This window comes from Petaurus breviceps, unplaced genomic scaffold (genome assembly GCF_028583685.1).
Source record: "Petaurus breviceps papuanus isolate PSGF00001 unplaced genomic scaffold, PetGlider_PUasm1.0 90763, whole genome shotgun sequence".
NCBI lineage: Eukaryota > Metazoa > Chordata > Mammalia > Diprotodontia > Petauridae > Petaurus > Petaurus breviceps.
The window spans coordinates 7,248,714-7,265,898 of NW_027187340.1; the positions used below are offsets into that span (position 1 = coordinate 7,248,714).

At 37.3% G+C, this 17,185-nt stretch overlaps 1 protein-coding gene across 1 annotated transcript; it reads right to left on the reverse strand.

The window, feature by feature from the left end:
- Positions 1-764: 764 nt before the first annotated feature.
- On the reverse strand, positions 765-14,763 carry FKBP7 (FKBP prolyl isomerase 7). The gene is made up of 4 exons (XM_069068498.1): positions 14,448-14,763; positions 12,680-12,831; positions 7,229-7,362; positions 765-1,089 (listed from the first exon to the last, which is right to left on the reverse strand). The coding sequence occupies exons 1-4, from the start codon at positions 14,657-14,659 to the stop codon at positions 928-930; spliced, it is 660 nt and encodes a 219-aa protein (XP_068924599.1). The 5' UTR covers positions 14,660-14,763; the 3' UTR covers positions 765-927.
- Between the last annotated feature and the right edge of the window lie 2,422 nt (positions 14,764-17,185).

The following is a 17,185-nucleotide window of genomic DNA, read 5'->3' on the forward strand; positions in this document are numbered from 1 at the left end:
CATCAGTTCCTATGGATATTCCCATATTTCTCTGAATTCCTCAGGCTCATTATGAATGAACAGAACACTTAACAATACTTATATTTAGCAGTATTCCATTACATTCATATACCACAGTATTTTTAGTCGTTGTCTAATCTATGGACAACCACTTTCCAATTCTATGTTACCATAAAGTATTGCAATGAATATTTTGGTATATACTAGATTTTTGTTTGTCCTTGATTATACACGGTATGAGGGGGTAGATAGCCTTAAATGCAAGTCTATATTTTATTCTGTAGGCAAATGGGAGTCACTAAGTCTTTAAGTAGGGGAGTGATGTGCCAATTTAGAGCTACTTTACCAACTGTGTGAAGATGAGTTGGAAGAGAAAGAAACTGGAGGGGAAAAGACCGGTTAGGAAGTCAGTAAAATAGGACAAGAGATGGGGTGGGGGTGGTAGTGGAAGTGGAGGAGGGAACAGATGAAAAATGTGGCAGAGATAGAAATGATAGTTTTTGGCAAATTATTGAATATAGAGTTTGAAAAAAAAGTCAAATATGATTCCAAAGTTTTGAAATTTAATATCTAGAAGAATGGTGTTGTCATCAACAGAGAGAGGGAAGCTGGAAAGGAGCGCAAGTTTAGAAAGAAAGACGATGAGTTAAAGTTTTGGAAATTTTGAGTCTGAGATGTTGGCTGCTTCATCAAAATAATGAAATCTGTGTTCACAGGCATTACTAAATAAAACAGAGAATATAGAATTCTTACCTTTTCCACTATTTTGGGGGGTACATTATAATTTATTATTAAAATTTACATAATGTTCAGAAATTAATATTTTTGAAGATATCAAAATGTGGCCTATAGGAAAAAAGTAAGCAAAATTTGGATAAAAATGTTTTTGTTGATAATACAAAAGACAGTCAAATTTAGAAAGATATGCTATAGCTCATCATGTTGATATACATTATACTCCTTGGAAGAAATGAAGCCATCTCGATCGTGGTCATTTTTCTTAAAAATATCTTCTAACACAGAATCATGATATGACTGGTCACGTGGTTTATCATCTTTCTCAAATTCCTTTTTCAAGTAATAATTGATCTATGTTAAAAAAAAAAAGAACACTTGCTGAAACAAACATCTTGTAAAGCATCTTGGCAAATTTAATGAGGAATGTAGACGTTATGAAACCCCAAACTACATCTTTGGAGAATTTAATGAGGAATGTAGACATTACAAAGTCCCAAACTACATTGCTATAAGAGGATAGTTACCATGTGGAGCATCGAAAAAGGAAACCTAAGGTTGTCAACTTTAAAGGAAATTTGTTTGGGGAAAATCCCCCAAACCTCTTCATATTAGAACTTTTCAAAGATGTTGATTTTTATGACATGTATTTCATGGTATTATATATTTTTCTTGAATTTCTATGTTCTATGTTAAAACTGCATTGTAGGCAAATAAGATAAATCTCATATACATTCATATACAACTTCAACAATAAAAAATCATCTTAAAAGTGCTTTTTAAAAATTCAAGATAGCATTTTAGAAAAATCTCTGCTATCAAAGCAGATATACTGCAATCCTTCTGACACTTAAAATGTTAATCAAAATTCAATAAATAAAACACAATCTGGGCTTTGTGGTAAAATTAATTTGAATCTGCATCATATTTGTCAAGTGCCACGGTAGGTGGCATTATCAATTTCCCTACTTGTGGATGTGTCATTGTAATGAGAATGGGAATTTGAAGATCTTCCCTGCCCCTTTAATAGACCTGTAGGGGAGTTTGAGGACCTCCCCTGCTTTTAAAGTTAACTCTGCCCCCCTAATAGGCTGAATGTAATCACATGGAGCCTGTGATGAAGGGAATTTGCTAAAGGGTAGAGCAGAGCCCACAGGAAGCTTCCCTGCTGTGAAGATAAATTCTGCCCCCTAATAAACTGAGTGTGGTCACATAGAGCTTGTGGTGGGAGGTGTTTGCTGAAGGGAAGCAGAGCCCACAGGAAGCTATAAGTCAGAGCTAGCCAGATGGTGGAAGAGAAAGGACGGTCAGGCAAGGAGATGGAGAGGTTTGTGAGTAGATAGTGATCTTGTATTGGTTTGTGGGAAGGCTGAAGGATGCTGTGGCTCTCAGCGTTATTATGGCTTCTTAATATCTGGTACTGTGATGGAATTGGCATATTGGTTTTGGGATTCAGTTTTCTGGCGTCTGAATAAATGCTTCAGTTCTATCCTTTATCTGGAGAGTTTGGTATATTTTGTGATTGAACATAATGGTTTACTTATAGTCACAGTTTTTATTGTGATCGTGAGCACTGGGTCATAAAGAGTAAACACTTTAAAGTATTTTTTCAAACAAGAACAAGTTTCTTTTAGAATATGGAATTTCTATTATCAGTCACTGAGTGGGAATAGAGAACCCAAGGAAACTGACAGATTATTGTGAAGTATTATAGAATGAAAAACCATTGTATAAGTTATTTTAAAAACTATAAACTTTTATTTTGGGTGGAGGTGAAATAGAGAGCAAGTCATCCACATATGCTTCAGGCCACAACTAAAGAAAAGGTAGCAGTTATTAGAAAGCAAGAGTGGTAAAGGCTGAAGGAAATGAGAGCAAGAAAAATTGTGAGGGCACTGTCAGAAGGCTACAGGGAAACTCTAGGACAGTTTTAGCAGCACAGGTGGCCAGTCCATCCACTTGTCCTGGGTATGGTATCCAGTGGTAAGATAAAGATTTTATGAGGGCTACATCAGCTGTTCTCAGGCAGCAGCTGAACAACCAGGCACACATAATAATGGTGTGTTCTTTTTTTTTTCTCCTACCAAGGATTGGTAGGACTTTGTCTCCCTTCCCCTCTTTATGAATAGTTTTATAAAGTTGTTGTGAAGGGTATTAATCTACAAACAAGCACTTATTAATCAGATACATACACTATGCTAAGCACTAAGTATACAAAGAAAGAAAAAAAACACGAACTCTGCCATTATTTCCTCATGTGAGACAGTGGAAGATGTCTGAGTGATGTGAGATTAGGAGGGGAGAAGAGGGAGTGAGTGACCTTATTTTTTTATCACCATTTTTTAATCATTATTTCATTATCATCTCAATCATCAATTGAGAGGGTAGGAGGAAGAATTGTGGGAAGGTTAAAAGCGGGTTTATGTATTAAGGAGGTATAAAAGAATTGCTTTGCTACAATGAGGGTCCAAGTTGAGATTATGTGACATTAATTTATCATGGACTCTCTCAACATGGTTATGACTTTTTTCCAACCCTGTTCAGCAGTAGGTGAACAGAAGACAAAATGGTAGATTGATTGGTGGGAGTAATCCAAGGTTAGGGGTTTGCAAGACATGATCAGGGATAGGACAAAGGGGCAAGAGATTAGAGTGTAGAGGATATTACAGATTAGAACTGATTCATCAAGGGGTCTAGAAAAGGAAGGAGAATGGAGCCAGTACAGGGGTGATGGCCTTGGCAAGAACTGAGAGGATTAGAGGTCACAGTGAAAGCAAGGAACAGGATTAGGATGGTAGGTTAGAGGGAAAGATGAAGTGATAAGAGATTATGATCAGATAAAGGCATTTCAGAGTTCCTGATCATGGAAGCAGAACACATTTGAATGATGGCGAGATCAAGAGTATGACCATCTCTGCGTATAGCTGAGGTGAAGTCGAGGAGTAGGGCAAGGGAAATGAGCCAAATGAGAAACTTGGAAGTTGAGTATTGAAGGAGCAGTGAGTGACATGTATGTTTAAGTCCCCTAATATGCAGTCAGGAGTTTAAGTAGAGAGAGGTACTATGAGCCAGGTACTGAACTCATTTAGGAAGGAAAGAGAATGTTCTGGGGTGACCCTAGAACACCAGAGAGAACAGTTTCTTGTTTGTTTGTTTTAAGGAAATAGAAGGTCAAGGTCCTAAAAAATTTATAACATTGTCATTTCTTAGAAAGCAAGCAAATCTTTCCACAGGCAAGAATGCCCTTTCCTGCTGGCTCGTATTAATAAATCCCGTTTTATTTTTGCTATAATATTTTAGGAAGAAAAGAAAGATATGGGTAAGTAAAGAGGCCCTGAATTCATTAAATTCATTATATCAGGCTTTTCATTAGGATTAATCAATTAGATTTATTGAATTAATTCAATTATAATTAATCATAATAGCTAGAATTTATATAGTGCTTTAAGGTTTGCAAACTGCTTTACATATATTGGATTATAACATTATATAACAACTGGTCAAATGCATTTTTTTTAACCTATGAGGCTATATAAATAACTGGATTTAAATGAATATTCTGAGCAGAGGTCTCAGAATATGGGGATAATAACAGCTTTTCTACTTTTCAGGGTAGGATAAAATAATATAATAAAGTAATATAAAACACTGTGCAAACCTTAAATGCTAACTTATTATTTTTATTAGGCCTGATTTTATAATACACACAAATTAAAATGCACTTACTTATTAATGCTATGACTCATTTACTGATAGTTTTTGAAATCTTAACTGTTAATTTCAGACCATTCTTCAATATTATTTTATGCTTGGCAATGACATCTGTGGAAACTGCAGCTAAATCAGTTACCTTTTGGGGACTCTCTACTGTAATTTGGAGAAAAGGATTGTGGGGGCCCCTAAGATGTCTGAAGCCTGTTTCTACTCCATGGCAAAGAGATGCTAATGCATTTTAGAAAACTACTATATTTTATTTCCCTAACAATGGAGAATTATGATGGGTGACCAATGGCCATCGGAGTTTCTCTGTAAAGATTCTTGATGGAGAGTTGTCAGTGTTAAGCCTTTAAAACAGGACTTGAGGAGAATGGCATAGAATTATCAGAGAAGCTTGCATAAAAGTAACCATTTAACAAAAACAGCTAGCATAGTGGTCAGTGGTCCCATTCATGGCATATTCTGTGTCCATTAAGTTCTAACTTACCCTACCCAAGTAGTTGAGAGAAATTAACTCCCTTCTTGCTATTTGCTATTGGCCAAGGTAAGAGATTTCTTAGATACATCATGAAAGGACTGTGGGAGAAGGGGGTGAGAGAAAGAAAGGAGGTGGCTAAAGAAATGAATATCAGTCAAATCTGGTATTGCTGTCAAGAATGGAATGGAATGGGCACAACACAGGTAGGATGACTATTTAGGAAATTATTGTAATAGTCTATGTGGCAATCAGGGGCCTGTCTTTGAGGGGTAGCAGGAAGAATGGAGAGAAAGGAGTCAGTGAGAGGGATATTGGAGGGGTGACTCAACAGATGTCATTGATTTATTTGGATATTGGAGAGGAAAAGATAGCATTAAGATTTTAAATATGAGATCCTGGATAAGTGATGGTGTTACTGACAGATATAGTGAAATCAAAAGGAAGACAAGTTTTGAAGTTAAGATATATTCGGTTTTGGACATGCTGAGTTGAGGTTCCTTTGAGACATCCAGGTCTCTGAGATATAATAAACGACACTGTAGATGCAAGTGTTAAGCGCAGCTTTGGAGATGTAAATTTTGGATTATCTATACAGAGGCAGAATTTGAATCTATGTGAGCAAATAAGATTGTGATCAGAGAGAACATATAGAGGCAAGAGAGAAAAAGAGTGGGACAGCAATTTGGGAAGTATCCACCTTTGAGGGGGGTGAGGAAGAGGATACAACAAGTCCAGAGTGAAGAATAAGATAAGGGAATCATTAAGAGTTGACAAGAAAAGACTGCTGCATGCTATGAGGAAGTTATATATCATAAATATATATGGAAGGGAATGAGACAATTTTATGACTTATTCCACTAATGTTAGTATCCCTAGAGTAAAAGCTAAGAAACATGGTGGTGGTGGGGTCCCTATGTCTGAGGTATTAGCAGATTTAGCAACTTCAAAAATAGGCTTGAGGATGATCAAGTTGGGAATTTGAGGAAGTGAGGGGATACCCAACAACTGGGGAATGGCCGAACAAATTATGGCACATGAATACACAAGAATGTTACTGTCATAAGAAATGGTGAAAAAGAAGGCTCTGGAGACACCGGGGAGACTTGTATGAAATGGTGCAGAGTTAAGTGAGCAGAACCAGAAGAACAATTTATGTAACAATAACCACCACACATTGAAATTAAAAAAAACTTTGAAGATTGAAGAACTCTGGTCAATGAAACAAATAGCCACGATTCCAGAGACTGATTGAGGCGTGTTACCCACAACCTGATAGAAGTGATACTCATCAAAACACATATTGAACTGTTTTTGATTTGGATGTTTTTGGCCTATGTAGGAACTTATTTTGCTTATTTATAACAAGGATTTTTTTTTCTTTTTGGAGGGCAATTGGGGTTAAGTGACTTGCCCAATGACACACGGCTAGTTTTTTTTGTGTGTGTTACATGTCTGAGGCCGGATCCGAACTCAGGTCCTCCTGACTCCAGGGCTGGTGCTCTATTCACTGCACCACCTAGCCACCCCCTATTTTTTTTTTATAATGAGGGAGTAGGGGAAGATGAGAGGGAGATAGGGATCCCCCTGCTCCCCAAATAAGAAGAGAATAGGATGAAGATCAGAAAAAATCACAAACAAGCTGGACAGCTCTGAAAGTTACATGTTCAATTCATTATATTTAACAAGAAAAAACTCTGGGGCGGCTAGGTGGCGCAGTGAATAGAGTACCGGCCCTGGAGTCAGGAGAACCTGAGTTCAAATCCGCCTCAGACACAACACAAAAACTAGCTGTGCAAGTCACTTAACCCAAATTGCCCTCCAAATAGCAAGAAAAAAAAAAGGTCTATATTAATAGAGTTGCAGTTTTATGTAAAATCCTTTCCTTGTTCTACAACATATATGAAATGCTCATTTATAGTTTATTCAGAATTTTAAAAAAATGAAAGTTAAGGGAATGGAGGCTTCTAGAATTATGGCTACTAGGGAATCTTGACAGTGGTAGGCCATGTGGTCAACACAAGACACAAGGGAAGTAAGAGCAGAGGAGGTGACCTGAGATAAGAACAAGGGATCAAGGAGTTGGAAGTCATGATACCAGGCAAGAGCAAGTCTAGAGAGAAAGAAGGAATGGAAGAAATTTGTAGGATTATGCAAAATCAATCTTTATGCAGGATTGAAGGTTATATGAAAGAAAGCCTAAGCTAGAGTTTAAAATGCAAAAGGGAACCCCCTTTGGGACAAACATGCTAAAACAATGGTTTACAAGTGAAACCTGACGTTAGGTTTTGTTTGGGTTACCTCCATTTTAGAAAGTTTCTTGTCATTGTCCACATCTATCTGTTTAAATGTTTCAATGCTTCGGGGTCCTTTGGTCACAGCATAGAGTTCAATCTCGAAAATCAGTGTTGTATCTGGTGGAATCAAGCCTTGTGCTAAGGAGATGACCAAAAAAAGTAAATGTGAACAGAGGTTTTGGCTAAAGATGAAGTAACAAATAATATTATGAATATTGATGCCTTTATGTTTTTTTTAAAATATTTCATTAGTATTTTTATGATTTCTTAAGCATTTTCCTTATGATTTTTATCCAAAGTATGACATTTCAAAGGAATCACAGACTTCAAATATTTTTGATTAAGGTAGAACCAATAATCACCACTCATTTGGTACTTATTGGCGGCATCTCTGTTATTTTTAAATATCGTTATAAGCATGGTAATTAAAAGAGAACTAATGCAGAAAAAAAGATGTAAAAATATAGAACTCAAGATAAGATTCATAGAAAGATTCAGCATTATTGACATTTCCTAGAAATTAAATTATTACGTAGTTACTTAAAAAATATGGATAAAATAAACATTAGCCATGACTCTGACTCAATATAAAATGAAAAAAAAATGAGTGCCAGAAAATATCTATACATTTTATGAAGAGATTTCATTTGTGATGATGTATGTTATAAAGATCTTGGAGGGAATGTGACTACTTAATGAAGAACCAATCTATTGACTGATAGCACATGAGGTTTTCACCTAGATAGCAGACTTTTCTTTTCTGGTCTGGACCTGTGATTCCATTAGAATGGGAATTAAGGTAATTTCTTCAGTCCAGTGGAGAAGGGCTATACTCTAGTCACTATAATCTATACTCTAGTTACCCATATGAGGTCGTGACCCACAGTTTAAGATGTGCTGAAGGGGTCTCGAATGGAAAAAGTTTAAGAAGCCCTACAGAATATCTATAATTCATAGAGTTTCTTGGAGTTACTGAGAGGTTAACTTGTCCATCATTAGATACAGCTAGTATGTATCTGAGGCAAAACTCAAATCTGGGTCTTTCTGACTACAAGGCCAGTGAACTCCATTCACCATGTTTCTTCTAAGAGACAATATATTTCAGTTAATTAATACAACATATTCAAAGAAATAACTGACATTTCTATTCACTTGTGCCAAAATATCTCTTCCTTATCGGCAAGAACTAGTAATTATGTGCATAGTAGAGAAAGTTAAGTATTCTATTGTAAAAAAATTTTTTTTGCTAAAAGGTTTATGGAATCTGAAGAGAAAGGAACATTAAAGCCAGAAACAAAAACAGAATGGGAGCAGTGAGAGCCATAGTCAGTACAAAAGAAATCTGACTTATGCATCATGCAATTAATAGCAAAGGTTAGTGTTGTGACAACATGCTTACCTGACCTATAAGCAAAGAGCTAGATAGTCAATGATGATTTCTGGAAAACTCATTTTCATGTTTCTAATTTGTCCAGCTATCATCTCCTGGTCACAGGAAGAAAACTTCCTTGATAAGAACAAAAGAAAAAATTCAAAACTCAAATTCCAAGGCTAATTATGTAAAAATATATACATATACACACATGTGTATACACAAACATGCCAAGTTTCTGAATAAAAATTGCAAGCATGTAAAGTATTACCAAAATGAGTTTTTCTTTAAATAAATTTTAAGAATATATAAATACATATATATAGGATTATGGGCATTTGCTGTACAGATGACAGACATTAGGAGATGAAGTCCATATGGTAGTGTTATAACATGAAGACTTTGAGAAATGCTATGTACCACATGAACAGACAGGGTAAATAAAGCCCTAAAAAAAAATCACATGCATTTCAAGACATGCTGGAATACCCTATAGCAGAAGACAAGGATAATGCAGAGAAAATGCTTCCTTTGAATTTTTCCTTAACATAGAGTTTTATCTGAGATTAGGTATATATAGTAATGAATTTTGTAAAAATAAATCAAAACAATTATGAACAAACTTCTTGCTCCTTAGACATGGTTTCTTATGGTTTACAAAGTTTTAACATACTTTATTAAGTGTACAAACCTTAAAATGTCAATTAAGCTTTCCAGATCTAAATTCTATCAGTGATCTTCTTATATATCATAGAAGCATACAATGTTTGGGGCAAAAGGGACCAATGTGATTATCTAAGTATACTTTTAGTCTTCTATAGAAGGAAACTAAGGCCCAGAAGTGATTTATTCAAGGGTCAGCAAAGATAATTAGTGGCAGAGCAAAGATCAAAACTGAATTCTAGTTAATTCTAATTAACAGAAGTTCTGTTAATTATTTTGTTTATCCTGTATGTAGTTTGTACATATTTATTTTCAGTCTTCTGCATTAGATTATGAGCTCCCTGAGGGAAGAGATCACCTTTTGCCTTTCCCCAGCACTTAACACAGTGCCTGGCACTATGGGTACTTAATACTTATTGACTACCTCACTGTCCTGATTCCTAAGCTATTTCTCTTTTCAATGCAAGTTCCACAATAGTTCAACAAACCTAGGGAAAAGGCAGTGATTGCATATACTGCTGTTTTGCATTCGAAGTAGATGTATTCTGCCATGATGACACCCGGTAGACCCTTTTAGCTCCTACCATAAAACCTCAAATGCAGTAAGCACTTAACAAATGTTGAATTAAGAATGATTATTTTTTAAAAAATAATTAAAAGAAGGAAAAGTAAAAGAGAGAAAGTTAATAATAGTCTTTAGAGGTCATTAAAAAGATTACTTTAAAGAAAGCTAGCTATTTCCCCTCTTCATTGTGAACTAAATACAAGGACTCAAGTTTATCTGTTAGATTTATAAAGAGCCTTTTATTCAAAGAATACAAAGTGCTCAGGTTATAGCAGGTGAATCTAGGTTACTTAAGTTTGTCCACAGATACAGAAACAGTACTGGATCACACAAAAAATTCTACTCTTCCACTTCTCCCCCAAACCAAACCCTAACTAGCCCCCAGGGGAACAGATTTTATTAGAAAATGACACCAGCCTTTATAACTCCCAGGATCCAAAGAATGAGTTAATTGAAATGCCTGGCAAAATGGAAGCATACTATGGGAGTATCTGAGTCAGATTAAGAAACTATAAAGTTCTCATATGTGGCTGGGGAAGGATTTTTTTAACCTATAAAGGAAACCTGTGGTATTTGGGTCAGGCTTCTCAGAGTGCAACTCCTCAGTAGCCCAAAGGCCTGTTAGGAGGCAGTCACCTACTTAGTGTTAGTTCCTAGTTATCTCACCTTTTCTAGGTGTCTAGAGTCCCTGAGTATCTTACTGTAATTGCTCCTCCTGAAGGATAAAGCACTAAAGCCACCCCTCCACTTCTGCTCCTTTAAGTTCACTGTTCCTTAGATGTAACTTGGCTCTAATATCTAGTATCGTCATTCATTTTTTGCACAATGCATCACTTAATTTGATTCTGTTGGATAAAGGATTCAAATTCCTATCGAACATAATTACTTTTTTTCGAGCCTCACATGATATTAAATAAGTGCATCATTGTAGGTCTCTGCAAAACTGAAAACTTGGTATATAAATCCTTTTTTTCAAGGGGTGCTGAATGTTCAGATGGGACCAAATAATAGACAAATACAACCAAGATAAATTTGGAATGGCTGGAGTTAGCTATAGACAATTAGATTCTGAGAGAAGAAATATTGACACACTTCTCTCTAGGTGCTTTAGAGGTCCATTTGTCTTGACTATCCAAGACACAGGTTAGTTGACTTCTTGAAGTCTCTGCTATGAATCTATAGCAATAGGAAAATGATTCTCTACCTTTTTTCACTGACAGACAGAATGGACAAACAAGTGACCAGAATGAGGTCCCAGCACTTCTCTAATACATGTGAACTACACTATTATTCAAAATTCAGTAACTTTGTTGACAGCACACCACCTATGTGTCAGGGGTTGTGATTATTAGGCTGTCACTGCTTTTTTTGTAGTCACACAGGATTGTCCCAAAAGTCTTAGTGCCATTTTAAGCTTTAATAACCTCAAACTGCAGTAAGACTTTTGGGACACTGCATAATGTCAACACCCCAGGGATGTAGCAATGGCTGTCTCACACAGCAGACCATTTCTTTCAAATCCAGCTTGGACAAGTCTTCTGGAAGTTCAGAAGGCAGAAGGGAAGAACTATGTTCCCTATGGCTCTAGGACTGTACCAGCCCTCTCCCTGACTGGGGAGAGCTAGAATTTTGTCTACATGCATCAGGTCCATTTCTCTTTTTCATCCCTTCTCTGTGGTGGATTAAGAAGTAGATGGGGGTGGTTAGGTGGCCCAGTGAATAAAACACCGGCCCTGGGAGTCAGGAGGACCCAAGTTTGGTTCCGGCCTCAGACCCTTAACACCCACACAAAATAACTAGCCATGTTACCTTGGTCAAGTTACTTAACCCCAGTTGCCCTCCAAAAAGAAAAAAAAATGTAGATGGACCCTGAAGACTTTAGCCCATTTGAATCAGCACTCTATAAAGCAATTTCTTGTGTGTGGTTAAGTCAGTGACTTGCTGATATAACAATGACTCTGGGAATCCTCTCCTATATATTTGGTTGTCTTCATTTTTTAAGTTTGACTTTCATCTTGAAAGACAGCATGGTACAAAGAAAGAGTAATGGAAAGAAAAAGAATATTTAGGCCTGAATCCTTGTCTTATCCTTCACTAGGTGGACAACCATAATCAAGTCACAACCTTCCTGAGCCTCAGTTTCCTTATATGTAAAATGAGGATAATAATAGTTTCCCACCCCATAGGGCTGTTGTAGGAACGGCATTTTGCTAACCTTAAGGGTTACATAAATGTAAGTTATTATTTCCACCTCCACTAAGGTCCAACCCTAGTGCCTCACTGTGGACTAGCAGTGACCCCACTTAGTTCTTGAAGGTTTTGCCAGGGAAAAGTGGCAAGCACCTCAAGGTCCTAGCCAAGCTTTTTCAGCAATCAATTAAGCATTTATTCAGACTAAGAATGAAACAATCTCAACTTAAGTCTATTGTCTGAGGACCAGCATAGACATTGAAAAAAATAAAATTAGGACTCTAGATTCAGAGGGACATTAAAGATTTTCATCCAACCAACTCCCTTCATTTTGCAGGTTGGGAAACTAAGGGCCCAGAGAAGTTAAGTTTGTCCAAAGTCACAAGGGGAGCAAGCTTCAGAGCTGAAATTTGAACCCTAGGACCTCTGACTTCAGATCCAGAAGGCTGGTTACCACATAAGCCACTCATGAAGAAATGAATTTTGTCTAGGAGTGGAAGTATTCATACCTATGAGGTACTGAGGACATTAAAAATAATAAAGCACCTAGAATTAAGCATTATAGAACAGAAAAATTATATGATTAGTTATTCTAATGATTCATTTTGAAATATAACTGAAATAGAATAGAATAGGATTATCAAGTTTAATAATAAGTATTTTACCATAGCCTTCCTTTCCATAGGCCAGTGAAGGAGGTATTGTCACTTTTCTTTTTTCTCCAGAACACATACCCATCATAGCAATATCTAGGCCTTTTATTACTTGCCCAACACCAAGAACAAACCATTTTGGATGACCTTTATTTTGTGTCCGGCTATCGTAAAAAAAAGAAGAAAAAAAGAACATATTTAAGTAGTGAAGTCATGCCATGGAAAGTAAAAGACCTATAATAGAGATAATGTTAGACAATTAACAGTATCAACTATATATATCAGAACTGAGATGCTATTTTAAATATTAAATAGCTCTGTATCATTAGTTAATCTATACTTGGAGGTGTGCTGGTTAATATTTAATAACCAGGTCTCACGGAAAATTAAAAATGTACTCAGGACACACTTTCAAGTTTAATCTGCATTAACATTTTCTCCATTCATCACTTTTTAAAGTCTAATCAACAACAACAAAAGAAGTATAATTGGTTGCATTAGCCATTTCCAAGGAATAAATATGCTCACATTAAAAATTTAACAATTGGCTTTCTAGATAACCACACTGAGCTGGCTCCAGCATACCCCTTATGTTACCCATTTTGTACACTGGGAGCACATAGGAGTACTGTGTATTCCTAAATAGTTTTAGCTTAAATTTCCTTAGAAATGGGGTCAGAATAGGAATATAATTTGCCCAAAGCTACTAGTAGCAAGGAACTACCTTTTTATTCTCAACTTAATTTTTTCCTAATGAAGCTGTGAAACTTTTCCTAATCTTCCCTAGCCCCCAATTTATTATGTTTTCTCCTTTCTTAATACCACCTATATTTTTATATTTGTCATATCTTTCCATTTATAATTTAAGTTCCTAGAGAGCAGAAACTGCCATTGATGTTTTTATATTCCCAAGCACCTTTTTAAATATTAAGTAGGTGCTTAACAAATACTTGCAGGATTTAATTGGTTGAATTCATGGAATAATAATTGGCCTCAGAGAATTCCAGTTAGCATCTAAACAGGAAGAACATGATTTCCCCCCTGTTGTCTCCTATCATCACCTTTTTTAGATTTCAAGAATGACTTGAGGAAAAAAAATACTTTGAGTAATATAAGAAAACAAGTCATTAATTGATATAACATTGAGACTGGGAGGTCCTATCGAAGGAAAAACAGAAATAATACCCAAGTCTTGTGTTGCAGCCACAGAGATTCTCCTAGTCTGGGGCATAGTGCTCCCTAGGGGCACAACTTGCTAAATACCTCCTAAAATTCCGGAAATCGCCAGTAAGAAATGCTGAAGGAGTAACACTGAACCTTCCTACTGTTAGTATTCAGATCCTCTACAATCATTTCAGGGGAAAAAAGGATGTGTATTATGAAAAACACTCTCACATATAGTGCACTACCTACATATATGTATAGTTCAATATACATAAATATATACACTCTTTGGTACAGATGAAATGACCTCAACGTACAAAGAGAAAAAAAAAGCAGATACGGTTACATCTTGGGCCTACGTCTCCATCTTTCAGTACTTTTTAACAGTAATAATTAATCAAATAAAGAAAAATGAATCATCTCGCTCTTTAGATACCACTTGGTCGTAACATCTTCAGGCTTTGCATAAATGCAGAACTTGGTCTGATTTGATAAGAAGGACGCACGATTCCATTCCCTGCTCCCTGTCTACCGAACATAATTAGTATGTCGGAGGGCGCAGGGTCAGATTTGGTACACATCTGGACGACGGTGTTGTTCAGCCTGAGTTCCCTACCTGCAGTAGAATTTGGTGCCGTTTGCCAAGTAGCCATCATAATGGGCGTTGAGCAGGTCCCCCTTCTTGCTTTTGGGAGAACAGTTTTCTGGAAGGTGCAAAACTTCTATTTTCACTTCATCCATACCTTCCTCTAGTTTTTGTCCCTGAATAAGGAGAGAAAAGAAGCTTAAAGCCTGCAAAAAAAGAACGCATTTAAAGGAAAAATGCATGACTCCCGAAGTTGCTTCCAAAAGATCCCCGGGACCACTTTCCTCTATTCTTCTCCCCTCTAAAGAGGATCTAGACGCGTGGCATTGTTACGTCATAGAAGGGCGCTGGAGGCGGAGTCTTGTCACACCCCCAAGGGGGCGGTGCTTGTCTGGACTGGGCCGGACGCAGGGTACCGGGTAAACCCATTCCTAACTTGGTCTGACCGTGGTTGGGTGGCACGAGAGAGTAGAATATTGTCTCACCACCCTTAAATTCCGCTTTCCTTTTATTGGATGCATTTGTATGGATTGTCCCAGGAGGGTGTGAAAAATGTTACAGACGCTGCAAGTTTGGAGAGTTTTCCCAAGTGTGACTTAACCCGACTGACTTCTGATTAATTTTACTCTCCCTGAAAGTGAAATTTTGAAAGTGCTTGGAGATCCGCGGTCCGTGCAGTTGCTGGCTACAGACGTTGATTTCAAAGCTTAAAAGGAAAATAACGACTCCAGGGGAAATTATTTCAGTCTGATTTTCCTAGTTTCAGTCTCCCTTTAAGGGCAGCAACTGAAAATGCTATGCCCGGGAATGGAATTGCGAAAGGTTCTAGTAATTTTCTGGAGGCTTTTAAGAAAGCAAGAACCCTGTTCATTGCGGGATATGAGCGGATACCAGAACCTCATTCCTTAAAGGGCTTTCCCCCCCACCAAGCATTAAGCCGTTCCTTTCCGAGTCCAATAATGAGGTTGGGTGTATTATCATATAAGTGGTGATACCTGGGTGCAATTAAACATCTCAGCTTTGTTACTTGAGGTCATTCGAATGCCAGCCAAACTAAATGTTTTGTTCACTCTGGTAGGCTGCTTTATTTTCTCTGGCTCCAGCAGTGGGTTTCTGTTGAATAAAGTCACAAACCTAGCACCTTGCAAAGGAACTGGACTCTAATTGCTGAGCATGGAGAGGAATTCTCAGTTCGGTCCAATCCAACAAGCACTTAATATCTTATATGGCTATTGCTGGGGCTTGGGAGAGAGAGATACAAAAGTCAGTTCTGGAGCCATATAATTAGTAGAGAGAAGAGAAGACACCTACCCAGAAACGTTCACAAGTCAAAATAAAGGTGCCAGTCATATAATGCCACGTATATAATAATATATAGTGCTGTAATCTTGGGCAAATCACTCTCTTTGGGTCCCAATTTCCTCACTGTTAAAAAAAATTGAAAGGTCTAGATTGGGAAGAGCACTGGTTAAGGAGTCAAAGGAGGACCTAGATTCATAATCCTACCTTTCGAAGATTTATTACTACCTAAGTGACTTTGCCAAGTGGCTTAACCTACACCTGCCGCTTAGTTTCTTCATCTGTAAAATGAGAAGTTTTGCATTAAATAGCCTCTGAGGTCGCTTCCTCCAGGACCCAGAGCCCCAGGTCCATTTAGGCAGCTCTAAATCTCTAATCCTAAGGGTCCCAAGAGTAGGCAGGGAAGTTACAAAGGAGGAATTTACAATGAGAATAAAGAAAACATCTTCAATTTCATTCAACAGAAGCAACAAAATCGTGACTTGGTGCTTACTTGTATTAAATGACATTTGAAAAGAACAAAATAAAATCCAGGCACATTCCCAGAGGCTTTTATTACCTGACAGTAAGAATGTTCTTATTCAATGCTTGCAACTAGTTATTTGATAGGAACACGAAACGTGCATCAATGCTCAGGGCACTAGTATTTTTTGTTCACTTCAAGGCATCTCTCTAATTCGCAAGTCAGCACTATTAATTAGGAAAAGAGCAGTAAAGCTTGGAAAGGATTTTGGAGGTAATCGAGTTGTTTTATAGATGGGAAAACTGGCCCAGAGCGGTTAAGTAATTTATCCAGCGTCACACAGTAATAAGTGTCTGATCGAAACCCAAACCTGATTGTAGAGAAAGCAGTTGGGATGGAAGAGAGATTATACTTCAGAGAGGCCGCTAGGTGGCGAAAGGTTTGAGTCCTGCTTCAGACACTCACTAACTGAGAACCCTCTTAAAGCTACAGAACCTTTCTCTTCCACGGTTTCCTCATCAGTAAAAGGAATTTAATGAGATGACCAGCACCTCTCTAAGGAAGATTTGGAATCGAATCCTGCCTCAGACACTCACTAGCTTGTGTCTCTGGGAACTAAACCATATCTCTCAAGCTCCGTTTCTTTATCTATGAAACAAGGAGGTTGTATTCTCAGAGGTCCCTTCCAGCTCTAAAGAAGGAAGAAAACAGGCATATATTAAGTGCTTATTTAGGGACCATGCACAATCGTACTAAGTGCAGGGACACAAATACTGCTAAGTATTAATAGCAGTGTGAACCTGTGCAAGCCATTTACATTCATCCTGTTTTCTTATGTATAAAATGAAGGAGTTAGAGGTCCTTTTCAGTCCCAAGGAAGACCTGACTTCCAATTCTGATACAGGCACTAATTGTGTGACCCTGGGCAAGTCACTTAATTTGAGACTATTGAGCGGTTTCAGTTGTTTTCTACTCTCAGTGATCCCATTTTGGGGGTTTTCTTGGC